General features: G+C 40.6%; 1 protein-coding gene and 1 long non-coding RNA gene across 2 annotated transcripts in view; one reads left to right on the top strand and one right to left on the bottom strand.

Moving 5' to 3' along the window:
* The window catches only part of rph3ab (rabphilin 3A homolog (mouse), b), a 36,013-nt gene extending 27,951 nt beyond the window's left edge, over positions 1–8,062 (top strand). Inside the window, exons 15-16 of the mRNA XM_077201996.1 lie at positions 728–824; positions 4,128–8,062. Of these exons, the coding sequence (XP_077058111.1) occupies positions 728–824; positions 4,128–4,258 (228 nt within the window). The 3' untranslated portion in view covers positions 4,259–8,062. The remainder of the gene's footprint in view (positions 1–727; positions 825–4,127) is intronic.
* Positions 1,209–12,151, bottom strand: LOC143710806 (uncharacterized). Its single transcript, XR_013194648.1, has 2 exons — positions 11,929–12,151; positions 1,209–4,186 (listed from the first exon to the last, which is right to left on the bottom strand). It is a non-coding gene; the product is annotated as an uncharacterized LOC143710806 (long non-coding RNA).
* Between the last annotated feature and the right edge of the window lie 2,980 nt (positions 12,152–15,131).

Below are 15,131 nucleotides of genomic sequence, written 5' to 3'. Positions count from 1 at the left end.
TCTCGGGTTACTCGACTGTAACCCTGCTTCCTGAAAAAGTGGGAACGAGATGCTGCGCTGCACTGCCACACTGAGGGTGTGTTCAGGACGTTCTTCAGACAAAGTAACCGGAAAGCGCACTTTGTAATATTTGGAGTAATATTAACTTAATTGTTGAAATATAAACTTAAAATCAGGGGTACTTGAAAGTAATATTTTATGCCAAAAACATTTTTGGGAATCCCTGACTTGATCCCTGAATACCTGAAAATTTGTTACTTGATTTTATTTTAAACTTGGGCTATTTAAATGCTTGTCTATAATTATGTGCAAAATGTAAATTACATATTGCATTTGACAGGAAATTAAATATGTATAGTCGAATTTCTGCACGTGCGAAATCTGTGATTTAAGTCTAAAAAATTGTTCGATTAATCATGATTAAATATTTTGATCTACTGACAGGACTGATAATTTTAGGTAAACATTAGTTTAAGTTTATGACCCTAATTGAGTAAATGAGCCTGCAACACAACTGCAATGCTGATAATAATTTCCATTTGTTATCTCTTTCCTGTAGTTGTATTTAAATAATCTGGTCCAACATTGTAACAATGTGAAGCCTTGTTAGGGTTCTGTTGCAATTCCGAGGGATCTTCTTTTTACTTCCTATTTTCCTGCTGCTTTGATATTTTTATACCATGTTTCTAAGATTCCTTTGTTTGCCACGTGAACTGTTCTTTTGCAGGAATTCAGCTATGAAATCAAGCATGCAGAGCTGGCTAAAAAGACTCTTGATATCTCAGTATGGGACTACGACATTGGCAAATCCAATGATTATATAGGTATTTACTTTTATTTTGTAATATACATTATTATATGTCATTGTATTCACTTTTTATTAATCTATGTTTACACCTGGTATTAACATCTGTCTTGGCTGATCTGGTCAGGTTTGGAGCTATGGAAATAATATTAGGAAGTGATATGTTTCAAATGACCCTAAAAGTTTGATTAAACCATCAAAATATGATGAAAATATTTTATATTTCCTAATTACTTTAGAGATGAGGGAAGATCAAAACACTAAACCTGGTTAAGATATTTATCTGACAAAACTATTTGGCAATAAAGTCAATCTACAACTACAGGTTTTATTTTACTATGCAAAAAAATGCATAGAAAAGCAAAAAAGCTTGCAGGAAAAAGCATATATGGACTACAACATATTCATTTACTTGCAAAAATTTATTTGCATGTGTTCATAATTTCTTGGTATGACAGGCTGGCCAAAAATTATTTCCACACAATTTGGCATGCTTCATTGCATTATCACAAATAAAACAATTAACTCCAAGCACAACTATGCCTGAAAACCTCTTGGTTACTGACGTAACCGTCGTTCCCTGATGGAGACAACAGAGACATTATGTTGACTGACAAATGGGGTCTCACTTGGAAGCCCCAATCACCTCTGCCAATGGCCAATTGAATTGGCGAGTGGAATTTGCATGCCGAGCCACAGCCCCCCGTACATACATGTATATAAGATGGCGGCATACATCCAGGTTTATGCTGTGGAGCCGAGACTGTGTCCCGGCCATTCAGTGGGTGGTTCAGGGTTGTGGCAGAGGGGACATAAAATCTCAGATTCCTCCACCATTGAACGAGGGTCACATCAGTAACCAAGACGTTCCCCATCTGTCAGTCACTACAACTTTATTTTGCCTGACAAATGAGGATCCCTATGGAAAACATAACAACCACTGCACTATTTTATAAGTGTTGGAAGCACAGATTTTGGTAAGTCGATGTGTCTTTAGATGGTGGGCGAGTTGTGACATGCAACGTAAGCATACAATGCCTTGGCCGAAACTGGAACAGGGTGAGCAGTGCAGTGGCAAATTGACCCGAAGCCCCAGATGGCTGAGGTGCCTCAGCACCAGGTCCCTGTCTATGCACAACAGATCCTGAGAGTGAACTAGAATTAATTATTCGTAGAGATAGTTTAGAATGCGAATGCCCACTTTCCTTAGTGCCTTAGTGGGGCAAGGGCAGCCTCTGCGACATTGGTAAAGATGTGGGGAGACAGGGACAGCCAGGGGGAGGGACCTTGTACTGGTATGACCGTCCCTTGAAGGCAAACCGAAGAAACGGTTTGTGTCGAAGCAGAATCGAGATGTGGAAATACACGTCCTTCCTGTTGATTGCTGCGAAGCAATCTTGGGGACAAGCACATGTGACAATGCACTTCTACATTAGCATCTTGAACGGGAGCTTGTGAAGGGGCCGGGAGGCTCATCGGGGCAGCTGGAATGTAGTTACCGGTCGCACCAGAACAGATGTAGACGCCCCAGGGGGGACGCCCTTAGCGACGAGCAGACTGGGGGTGGCCTGTTGTTGCTGGGCGTAGTCCTCGACAGTGTCCCTGAAGAGGGCACCTTGTGAGATGGAGGTGTCAAGAAAGCACACTTTGCCGGAATCCCGCATCTCAGCAAGGTTCAGCCAGATATTCATGGGCCACCAGAGTGGACACCGTCTGACCAAGGGCCAGTGTCGTGACTTTTTTCAGCACTCCAATGCTGCTATTGACATCTAATTCTCACCTGGAGTGCCGCATGACACGCGGGGTCCCCCGTGAGAAGGACCTGCGCCATCACTCAGCAGCTCTATGGCACACAACACTGCAGAGGAGCGGGAGGTCCGTAGGGACTGGCATGCACACTCTGATCATTGCTTTGTGACTGGAAAGAGTGACCACTGTCTGCAACCACTCAGCTCTTAAGCAAAATCTGAATGAATGGATGTGGGCCGGCATCTTATTCCACTCGCCAACTTCATTGACCGTTTTTCTAAAACTCAGAGGTGATTGGGCCTCCCAAGTGTGACCCCATTTGTCAGTTGAAAATGGTCCAAAAAACCCTTGTAGTGATTGACAGATGGGGAACTATTTAACAAATTTGTAATAATATTTGAAAGTGTGTCAATTTTGAAAAAAGTTTAAAAACCAATAGGATTTTTCAATTGGCTTTTGGATTTTTAGAGAAAAAAGCTTTGTGACATTTTGTTCATTATGGTTATCTTCAGAAACTAACACAGCTTATGAATTGTGATCATGGATGACAAAACCAGTCTTATGGGTCATTTTTTTGAAATTGAGATTTATAGATCACATGAAAGCTGAATAAATAAGCCTTCCATTGATGTATGGTTTGTTAGGATAGGACAATATTTGACCGAGATACAACTATTTGAAAATCTGGAATCTGAGGGTGCAAAAAAATCGAAACATCGAGAAAATCACCTTTAAAGTTGTCCATTTATGTTCGCGATTGTTCTGCATTCACTCACAAAAATAAATGTTTTATACCTTTACGGTAGGAAATTTAAAAAATATCTTCATGGAACATGATCTTTACATAATATCCTAATGATTTTTGGCATAAAAGAAAAATTGACAATTTTGACCCATACAATGTATGTGTATTCCCACAAATATACCCGTGCTACTTAAGACTGGTTTTGTGATCCAGGGTCACAATTTTGAAATTCAGAAGAATACAATTGGAAGAAGTAAAAAGCGTAACATAGGCAATAAACAAACTACACCATGGTCGTACAATTTCAATGTCTTCACCATTAATCTTCTGATAACTTTTCCAATCTTTATAAAAAAATGTAAAACCAAATTTCCCTGAAAGTTTCCCTGAACCTCTGTTGTCCAATTTAGACACTTGTTAGTAACCGCCTTTTCCAATACCAGTACATATTTTAAAAAAATCACAAGAGGGTAATATTGATGTATTTTATATCATAGAACATGAAAATAGCTTGAGCTTGTGTTAACCACAGACCTTATTTCAAACATTTAACCAAAAAAACGTAACAAAACCACAAAAACATTTAATTCAGGGTGATGAAACCGAACCATTTTTGGGTTTTGGTCTACGTCATCTTGATTCCATTTGCACATATATTTAGCAAGGTCTACTTGTGAATGGATCAACCAGAAAATATGTTGATTCTAGGTGTAAACAGTTGTCATTATGTTTCAAATTGACCATTCACCACTGACTTTCATTTCATTCCTCTGTTGAAAATAAACATTGCATTGGTATGTTTTAATACTACTAATATTTCATGATCAGGGGGCTGCCAGCTTGGAATCACTGCCAAAGGTGAGCGTTTGAAGCACTGGTATGAATGCCTAAAGAACAAAGACAAGAAGATTGAGCGTTGGCATACTCTTCATAACGAGAATCACATCTCAAGTGATTAGGCTCTTTAAGCTTTGTGCATGCCTTTGACAGTTTCACTTCCTTAAGTTGTACTTGGCCCATTTGCCAACTCCATTCCCCTCCACTAATGCATATTTTGGGCTGTACCAATCTTGTTCTTGTCCAGCTGACACACGATATGCTTTCAAAGAACAAAATGTGATGTCTGAAGCTCTACTGTTCACTGTGACTTACATACAAATGACCATCGAATAGCATTGAAAAGTAAAAGAACTGCACTGTTATGTCATGCCATGTTCTCTTATCTGGACAAAGTAGCATTGTGTTTTTTTTTTTGTTAGAACAACTGTAAAAACTCCAAATATTTACCTTGTTGTGGGAATGCGTTAATATCATGTCTTTTAGCAACCTCTTATTAAAAATAATTATTAAAGTTTTTCTCCTTAAAAAAAGGCAGATACAGAATATATAAGCCCTATTTTAACCAGTTTTACCCAGTCTATGAATGTTTACAGGCCATTTAGAATGTCAGGTAAAATTTACACTTTAACAAAACTAACACTTTATTGACTTATTTAAACACTTTTAACATCAAAATTAAATAACAGTTTCAAACAAATAGGCAAACAGCATGTAGGGATGTTTACACAGCACAGATAAGACTAAATCCAAAGAATGTTTAAGAATTTTAAACCATTACAAATCATTTTATGTGATCTGTTTGACAAGGATACATTTAATATGACTTAGGTAAGATAATATTCTAATGAATACAATTTTGTAACACATTGCTTGGTATGCCTTGTTTATATCAACACTTCTATGTAAGCACACTATTCCACAAAACTATTTCAAACATGCATCTTATTTGTGGTCTATAATGCACTGAAAATACAAATGCCCTTGTGTGAAGACAACAACTTCCATGGACAAATTAAATTATTTCATAAAAAAATAGACTAAAACAGTCTAATGGCAAGCAAGCCAATATTACTTTAATTAGTCACCTGCAGCCTGTTTGTCTTGTGACTTGCGTCCAATCACAGGATTGCATCAGGAAAGCACATTTACAATGGAAGGACCTCAACATTTCCATTCATTGCTATTATAACCAGCTCTAATGCACGAGAGTGTCTGTGATCATTGTGGATGCAATTCATTTTCTTTGTATAATTTACACAGCGACACTTCCGGGCTGTTCAGGATCCCAGAAACAGAGCTGTTGCCTTCAATTTGAGCTTAAAAATCTAAATTTAAGAGCTAAAAGGTTTCCAAAAGATTTTTGGAGCTTTGAAGTTTTTCATCAAGATTGCTGGTTTAAGGCAAACTCTGGAATTTACACAAATTATGAGAATTCACTGATCCTGGACAAAGCCTCTGCTCTAGTATGACCAATTGCCCCACTGCTGCTGTTGGTAAATTTGCATTTCACCAAGGCATCACACAAACAGCTGATTTTACATTTTAAACCATAATTGTGGTGAATAGTATGTTTTGTATAATATGTTTGGTCCTAAATCACCAAAGGACTATCAGTGATCTAAAATGAGGTCTCGGCACTGTGGCACATATTGGCTTTTTATGAAAAGATATGAGAATGAAAACTTTTCAAAGGTGAAAAATGCAAAAATGTTGTAGTTGGTTTTTGTTATGGTCGAAGTAACTGTACAATCAAAAACAGTAATCCTAATCAATATTAAATATTATTATTTATGTGATCAAATATGTGTATTTAAACAAAAAAAGGGGTGGGCGATATGACCAAGATCTTATATTAAGAGTAATTTTATTTCACGATAACGATATATGTCACAATGTAATTATTTTTGCTTTAAATTAGGTTTTTATATCATCAAAAATTTTAAACACCCTAGAAATTTCATAATTCGTGTCACCAATTTCAATCACAAAAAACGAACACTAGCCTACGTAACAATATACATTTATTCTTGTTAAAGTGAGAAAAAAAGTGATTTAGTCAAGAGATTTTCTTTTTTTTACATTAATGACACAGATGACAGCAGGTTTATTATGCTGCTGTCACTTTAAGAACGAATGCACTGATCCAATATACTGTTACATGTGAGTTTTTTCTCAACTGTTTACATTCACTTAAGACATAAATGACTGTGTTTATGAGGATACTGGCAAAGACTGGGATTTTGACATGAGTGTGTGTATTTAATCGTTGTAGCCCAATTAGGCGGCAAAAAGAAATCGGTACCTGCACGCTCTATGAGCAGCGGCTTCATGTTTACACAACAACGATGTATTAAAAACTGAAAAAAAAATTGTATAGATGACAATGTTGTCAAAACGATCTAAAAACGGTGTATTATGCATGCTAGGCCAGTAGTTGGCGATGTAGATCTATAGACTGAACAAGCATGTGCATGACGTCACCATTTTCACAGATTCATATTTTTGTAGTTTAGTCAGAGACGAAAAAAGTATCATTTTCAAAAACTTGCACTTTGAAACCCATTTTCAAAAGTTTGCTTTTTCAGCCCCCCAAAACACTGTTGTCGGGTAAATGAAAGGTCATTTTTAGTTGAAAATGGTGTCATGTAAACGGCCTCTTAGACAGCACTCAAAAACCTTCTCTCAGACAGCGCGCGCATATAGCGAAATGAGTTATCTTTCGCTGCTTATTGTTTAACTGTTTAAAATAATTTGTGTTTTAACCGGAATGCTTAAAAACGCAAGCAAATGATAAGCTTTTATCATGGCGCAGCACAGCAACATCATATGAGTGCGTAACTGCGATAGTCCAAAAATTGTGTCAACCAGTATGTCACCCACCCATAATGTCCACACCTTAAGCTCCAGAATGTTTTCAAATTTTAAAATGTGTATTTAAGCAATAAAGATGCATTGCTTATCGGATTTTACTTTTATGTCATGCCTTAGGCATCCTGTTATATGTCCAACAAATAAAATAATGAATAAAGTTAAAGCTATTTTTTGGCAAGAGAACACAGGAAAGGGACTGGGACATGATTTGAGCCAGACTCAAACCTGGGTCCCCATGAGCACGCCAGTTGTTTATATACTGGCCGCACCACCACCTGTGCCACAGCTCCAACTATATAATGCCAAAACGGATCATTAGAACCGCACCACTGCTCATTTCAATCACTATAAGCTGCTTATGTGAAGAACCCAGAAGTGTGGTTGCCTGTTGTTTGACATCACAGAAAATTTGAAAAGGTCATGTCATGTGGAATCAAGTTTTCCTTGATATTTTGATATATAAGAGGTTACTGTACGATTGAAACAATTAAAGTTTCAGAATTTAAAACATCCTCCAAAAACAAACATTTATTGTTACTACTCAGCAAAATCAGCACTTTGTGAAATTAGGATATTCAATTTAGGATATCAAAGGGTAAGCGTCCCCAAAGTGGAGTGATTTGGTGTCAGGGTCAGAGACTGGTGAAAAATGCTCACTTATTAATACATTTAGAGCAAGTATTATAAGTGAACCTCAATGAATATCATAAAAAAAAAAAAAACGTGACATGACCAACACAATCTCATGGCAATTTGTAACTATTTTACATTTTGTCGAATTGGTCGCAAATTTGTACGATCTCATTCGTAAGTTTACACACGATCTCATTCGTATGATACATATCATACGAATTCATATGAAATTGCCACCTTGTAAAATAGTTGTTTTCTTGTGAGATTGGGTTGAACACAAACTCTAACCTTTTGTAGTCCAGATGAGTCAATTAGGTTTTCAAACTGAATGTGATCTTGCTGTATTTTTCATCACATCTTATTCTCATACAGAGGTATTTATGATTGTATCAATGACATTTTCAAAAAAAAAAAAAAAATAGAGCACACCAGTCTAATACTTACAACCATATTTGTATAAAGTTATATTTCATTCATAATGCAATTGTATATATATATATATATATATAGTGCATGTACTTGCACAGCAGGGAAGTGTTTTGCATGTAAAAATTTTACTTGGAGTTCAAAACACAGAGGCCAATAAAAGTCAAAATAAACTGCAGTCATTTGTTTACTTCATTTATGTGCACTTCTTTCATGTCTATACCTGAATGAATGAATGAATGAATGAATTAAAGAATACAGAAAATTATTGGAATTTTTATTTTATGTTATATCAGTCCCGTTTGGAGTCACTGTGGTAAGAATAAGTTTGTGAGCCCTTTGAAAATATCTGTTCCCTTTTGAAGGGAACTCGAACTGCGTCAAGCGCTATGGGGAACGCTTAAGCGTGACTGATGACTGAAACACTTTAGAATCACGACAATCCTATTGGCCGGGGTCAGCAATGACGTCATGCTCTAGCGCGACCAGGAAGTATAAGAGGAGCGCCTAGAGAACATGTCATCCCTCTTTTCGTCTTCAGGGGGGTCACACCCTACCAGACACCATTAACAGAGTAGTTGGCACTACGTGCCTCCTCCAGTTAAAACGAACATAGACAGGCTGTAATTAACGGCCTCCGTTCCCCTCCTGGATAGGATTGGTTTCCCTTACAGTGTGGTGAGATTGCTATAGGGACTCTGTCGCTTCCTTTTCACTGAGATTCGGGTAGCCCAGATCTAGGTCTCCTCTCATGCGAGAGTCATCATGCTGAGACCTCTGGCCCTGGAGCCCCATGCAGGCAGCACGGCTGCTGCAGGTAGAGGTAGACTAGGGATCACTCTCTTAAGTCGTCAAGAGAGTTTTTCCTGGCCCTCCGCCTCTCAGGCTCTGAGCTGGATTTATTTAATATAGTTGTTTTCAAAAATAGCAAAAAAACAAAACAAAAACTAGTTAAGACCACTTGGGTGCGAGTATGGCAGGCCTCCTCTTCTTAGAGTCTTTCTGCTAGGCCCCTGCTCCCCATAACCCTGTGGAGGCAGTATGCGTCTCTGAATTTGAGACAGTGTTCAAGTCGCTCCTCTAGAGTAGGATGACGTAGTACTCCCCTAGTTAGCAGGGTTTTTCTATAGAGTGCTTTGTAATGAGCTAGCTCTCCTAACTATATGTATCAGGCCTCCTCTCCTTTAAGAGTCATCCTGCTGAGGTCTCCATATGTACAGTTAGACTGTGTTATCTGTTTATAGCATGTGTCAGGCCTCCTCTCCTTCGATAGTCATTCTGCTGAGGCCTCCATGATAACATCATTTCAGGTCCCTGAGCTCCAATGATCATCAGGCTACCTCTCCGAAATATATGCGTCAGGCCTCCTCTCCGAGAGTCATGCTGTTGAGGCCTCCATATATACAGCTCGGTAGAGCGTGGAGGGAGAGCACCTAGGCCCCCTCGCCCTGAGCGCTGTAGCGGTACTCTAGCATGTGTCAGGCCTCCTCTCCTTCGAGAGACATCCTGCTGAGGCTTCCATGCAAACAGCATTCCAGGTGGAGCTTGGGAAGTGGACCGTCTCTCTCTGAGGAGGTGATTTAGGCCCTTCACTCCCTGAGCTCCGATGATCGTCGAGGTAGCTCTCCTAAAATATGTGTCAGGCCTCCTCTCATTTGAGTCATCCTGCTGAGGCCTCCATATATACAGTTGGCTGTGTAGATCTGTTCTATAGCATTTGTCAGGCCTCTCCTCCTTCGAGAGTCATCCTGCTGAGGCCTCCATGCAAACAAGCTTTGCAGGTAGTAGGAAAAGGGCATCTCACTAATGCCGGGCGTACACCAAAGGATTTTCACAGTCCCAGACTAAAGACCAGCAGTCTTTAGGAATCTTACTGGAGTCTCGGCGCGCTCCCGTCATCTCAATCGTTAAATGTGAGGTGATAATCTGCAGTCGGCGACCCGATTTATGCCAGTCTTTCTCTAGTCTTTCATATCAAACATGTTTGATATTATCGCAAGTCTTTAGTCTGAGACTAAAAACTGTGAACCCAAGTCTTTAGATGTGAGCTGATAATCTTATAAAGTCTTTTCTAAATCTTTCCAAAGTCTTTAGGTGTACAGAAAGCATAAGAGAGAGTTGTTTAGGCCCCTCACTGCCCTGAGTTCTGCATCATGAACTTTATTCACCCTATGAGGAAAAGCTCTAGACCACAGTGGTGTTAGAAACTGTGGTTGAGTAATGTAAACCCAAACCGGTTGTTGGCTTCAGAGTTAAGCATGATAGCCTCCCTGGTGTGGGGGTTGACACTGTCCCCCCCGAAAGTAGCAGGCTAGGGCCCATAGGCTCCGGGCTATACTCCTTTAAAGGGACCCCCCTCTGATGGTCCGGCTGTGGTTCCCATGCCCTCGAGCTGGCAAGCCCTCTGTGTTATTCAGAGTTCCCCTCGCTTAGCATGGAGCTCGGGCAGTGGCCGTAGGGAGTAGTGCTACAGTTAGCCTGACGTCTAAGCAGTAAGGGGCTTTAACTTTGAGTTAATGTGTTTTTGCTTGTAGCCATAGTTGCTGAAGCATCCCCTCAGCATGGCAGCGTGGGTATCTTGTTCCCCATAGCACTTGACGCAGTTCGAGTTCCCTTCGAAAGGGAACATCTCAGGTTACGACTGTAATCTATGTTCCCTGAGAACAGGGAAAGAGACACTGCGTCTCGTCGCCATGCCTCTGGTCTTCTTTTACAGTCCTTCAGACGAAGAAGTGGATGACATGTTCTCTAGGCCCTCGTCTTATACTTCCTGGTCGCGCTACAGCATGACGTCATGGCTGACGCCGGCCAATAGGATTATCGTGATTCTACAGTGTTTCAGTCATCAGTCACGCTGAGGCGTGGTGTCTCGTTCCCTGTTCTCAGGGAACATAGGTTACAGTCGTAACCTGAGATGTTTTGAGTGCAGAAAATGTGGTTAAATCTCAGTTTAATGCACAAATATAGATGCAATCTGACTAATTACAAAAATATTTGTACTTTTCAACAAAAAAAAATAATTATAAAAAAAAATAAAGAAAATCAGTGCAGGTTGGATAAAAAGTGAGAAAACATGAATTTAATAACAACCAAGCCTCCACCAAACATTTTCTGTAGCTGCTTTTAAGACTTTTAACCAATTTTGGACTATTAAACCTAACCACAAATCTGTTTCAGTTTATCAGTAATTTTTGGTATGTCACTGTATCTGAACTGGCTTAAAGCCAAAACTCAGGAAAACATATTGAGAAAACCAGAACATTTGGTTTTGTTTCTACGCAATTCATTTATAGGAGTTTTCAACATGTCAAATATTTGCTAAAGAAAAGGCTGCATACATATTGACATAATGACGTCTAATTGCGTTGGTAAATATTTTAGGGCTGACAATTCATTGTAAGTTTTACAATACTATGAATCCACCCATATCTGGAACATTCACATCAAATATGCCTCACTTTTCAATGAATTTTCCAAACAAATGTATGTGTTTATGTATTTAAATGTCACTAATCAAAGTCAAATATACAATTTTAATTATAAATTAATTTATAAAATATGCATGGATATTTAACCATATTGTCAAGCTTTTTATCTTTACATTCAGGTTTATTGGTTTATTTATCAGGTCATACAAATAGTAAAATACTATATATATATATATATATATATATATATATATATATATATATATATATATACACTGTATATACTGTAATGGTAATGACATTGTTTCTCTAAAAACAATGTTTCTTTAAAAATGAACAATCAGTTCGCTCTGAGATAAAGGTTCTATGGCCCCTTTGCTCAGTAGTTTCGCTATTTCGGCTCAAAGTAGATGAGATACTTCGTTGTTTACCGTGGTTTCGACTTACGCCGTGTAACGGTGGGGACGTCGAGCGAACTGCAGCGAATAGCCTCTTCTTATAGTGTTCAACCCCCATTCTGATACCACGGGAAGCTTTGCCCACGCATCTGCATGAATAGCTAGAGGTAGAATGAAATCCGGGCTCTGGCCACGGCATAGCGGCGGCTGCAGAGCTTCGGTGTGTTGAGACATAAACACTGTGTTTACAGTGTGCGAGGCGGGGGGCGTGGCGATCACGGTGGGCAGCCTGGTCGCGCTCGATTTCCCTATGACAGATTGTGGAGAGAGAGCGAGCGGGACAAACCCCGTGGGGTTGAGCATGTCTGTGAGGGAATGTGGGCACGGGACATTAGGCACACTCACTGCACTGAGAACACCGTCGGCTTGTTCTGACTGAATGTGTGTTGGTTTCGTTTTTACAGAAACCGTGGGACACGCATTGTGTTGTCTTTGTCGGCACTGTGTCGTGGGCACCTTCACTACATTTTTTTTGCACAATCGACATGAGTCAATTTTATTTGTGCTAGCCCTGAACAGTGGCGTGCTGTGTCTGTGTGTGGGAATGGGCACTGAGTCCCGTAAAAATGGCGTTTGTGTGCAGGCAAGCAGGCTGTGGTACCGGCTTGTTTACTGCAAAATACACAGGAACAGTCACATTGTTTGGAACTGAATGAGCGAGAAGTTTCGGTGGAGTCTGGCAGCGGCGAGACTTAAACACCGTGGGCCTCAGCTGACTGTATGTGTGTTGGTTTCTTTTACAGAAAACGTGGCACATGCAGTGTGTAGTGTTTGTGGGCACTGGGTTGTGGGCACATTCACTACATTTAATGCACAATGGACATGAGTTGATCTCATTTGTGCGAGCCCTGCACTGTGGCAGGCTGTGGTTTTGTGTGGAAATGAACACTGGGCTGTAGGCATTTTTATTACACTCATAACAACATCGGCTTTGGCCGGAATACCAGAAAAAATACACTGCTTATATGATTTTTCTGGGTCGCGTGGAAACGGCATTTGTGTGCAGGCAAGCGGGCCATGGTACCAGCTTGTTTGCTGCAAAATACACTGGAACAGTCGCATTTCCTTGGAACTGAACGAGCAGATAAGAGAGCGTCATCACAGTTTGTGTGTGTCGGCGTTTGTTTGCAGGCGTGCGTGTTATACAACAGGCTCACTGCTGCAATATTGACATTTTCAGCCGCTCAAACTAAGAGGAGCTGAGAAATGTTTGAGAAATGGAGATTGGTCCGGCATCGGCGGGATTCCTTTCTTATAACGCGCGGCGGCAGTTGTCGATTGAAGCTGGTGAAGCTGGCGGGCGAACCGGGGAGCTTCCACGGGCTGGAGAAGGCTCGGGGACCCGCTGAGTACGGCACTTTACGGCGCGACACTACAGCGGGCGGGAGTGCAGACTCGGAGAAAAAATGCCAGGCGAGTCCTCAGAGTCACCATGGCAATGGCTCGCTCAGCGAGCGCGAGAGCTGCATGATCCTTACCCAGGAGCGAAACGCAGATGAAATGGCGGTCCCCGTCGCTGAGTGCGGCTCGGCACGAGCCAAAGGAACGAAGCATCTTTAGTCGCAACGGCGAACACATACTCTCAGCAGAGTAAAAGGATATTGATGCCAGAAAGCGTAGCAGGTACGGCGGCTGAAGGCGGCGAGGTGAAGGCCTGCGGCTTCAGACTCGAAGGCTCGTCCCGCTGAAGACTTACTATCAGACGGCGCGGCTTCTCACTCCGGATCCAGCGATGCAGTAGTGCTTCGCTGAAGAGATGAAAATCAGTTTGTATCAGCCTGTCGAGCGTATTTATAGGCCAAGGCCACGCCTATTCTGGCAGGACGTGACGAAATGGGCGCGAAGCGGCCCCCTTGGGTATCACGTCACGCAGAACCTCTCTCAATAGGCTGCTGCTGTTGCCGCAGGGCAGCCAATAGGCGCGCGAGCCGTCTTGCCTATGTCTGCATGCTGCCGCACAGCGTTTTACATTAATTAAAAATTAAGGATAATTTTTGGCTTCAATATCTCGTGGAAAAGAGGTTTTCCCCATAGCGTAACATATTACGCATTTCGAGAGATACTCTCGTAAGAGAACTTCATCTTACTTTTGGCCATATAAATATCAGGATCTGCACTAAATTGCATATTTTTGCTCAGTTTGGGACTCTAAATAAAACTGAAGCAAATTTGACAGCAATTACAGCCTCAAGGTTTTTTTTAGTTTGATGGAACAAGCTTTATGCACCTGGGGCCTGTACCATGATGGTAGTTGAACAAACTCAGGGTTACAGGATTAGTTTCAAATTGACAATACCAAAGCAATTCAACCAGGCTTTGTTGGTACCATGACGCTGATCATCAACTTTCTCTATCAACTCAGGCTTTGATTCTGAGTTTAGGAGTTTAGGTATGACATCAGTAGCGAACAGCCAATCACATGCTGAGAAAGAGTGAAACTGCGATTCATTTCTCGTGAGAGAAACAGTGGGATTCACTTCTCTCTTCTTTCAAATATTAAGAATTTAAACACACTTACACAGCAAGAAGAAAATAGCTGTCTATGAAAGAGGACAACTAAAAGACAAAGTCTATCAGTGCAAGTAAAAGTTGTGAAGTTAATTTATACAGTTGATAAAGGTATAGAGAGACCTATAATTTGGAGTAGAAACAGGTGGAGTGACTTCATCCTTTGCTCACAGCTGTTTGGACCAAGTTCGGTTGGCAACCTCTTACCTAGAACATAACCTGCCCTGGACCAGGTTAGCCGTGGACCACAAGTTACTATGGCGATGAACACTGCTAAAAGCCGAACCATTTTCATGGTACCTAAAACCCAGGGTTGGTGCAAACTAAACTGAAACATACCTGGCTAGACACCTAAACCAACTTCATGGTATAGTCCCCTGGACTTTTATTATCTCTGTATTTTCTTTCTACCCTGAACATTCCCCAGTCCCTGCCGCTGAAAAATACCTTCACCTATTCTTTCGTCATAGTTTATGCTGCTATTTTACTTCATTAATTGCTAAATATTTTTCCCTGGCTTGTGAAATCCATACACGCTTGCTGCAACATTGTGTCTGCCTGATTGAACAGCTTTGTCTAAACATAGCATTTTATAATGACAGGTGACATTTTACAATTTAAATTTTTCGGAGTCTCTTACTTTGTCTAATCTCCTGGTCGTAATTTTG

The sequence above is a fragment of the Siphateles boraxobius genome, unplaced genomic scaffold (genome assembly GCF_051911475.1).
Source record: "Siphateles boraxobius isolate OS27281-9 unplaced genomic scaffold, OSU_SipBor_1 48, whole genome shotgun sequence".
NCBI classification, from domain to species: domain Eukaryota; kingdom Metazoa; phylum Chordata; class Actinopteri; order Cypriniformes; family Leuciscidae; genus Siphateles; species Siphateles boraxobius.
This window is presented reverse-complemented; position numbering and strand designations above follow the sequence as displayed.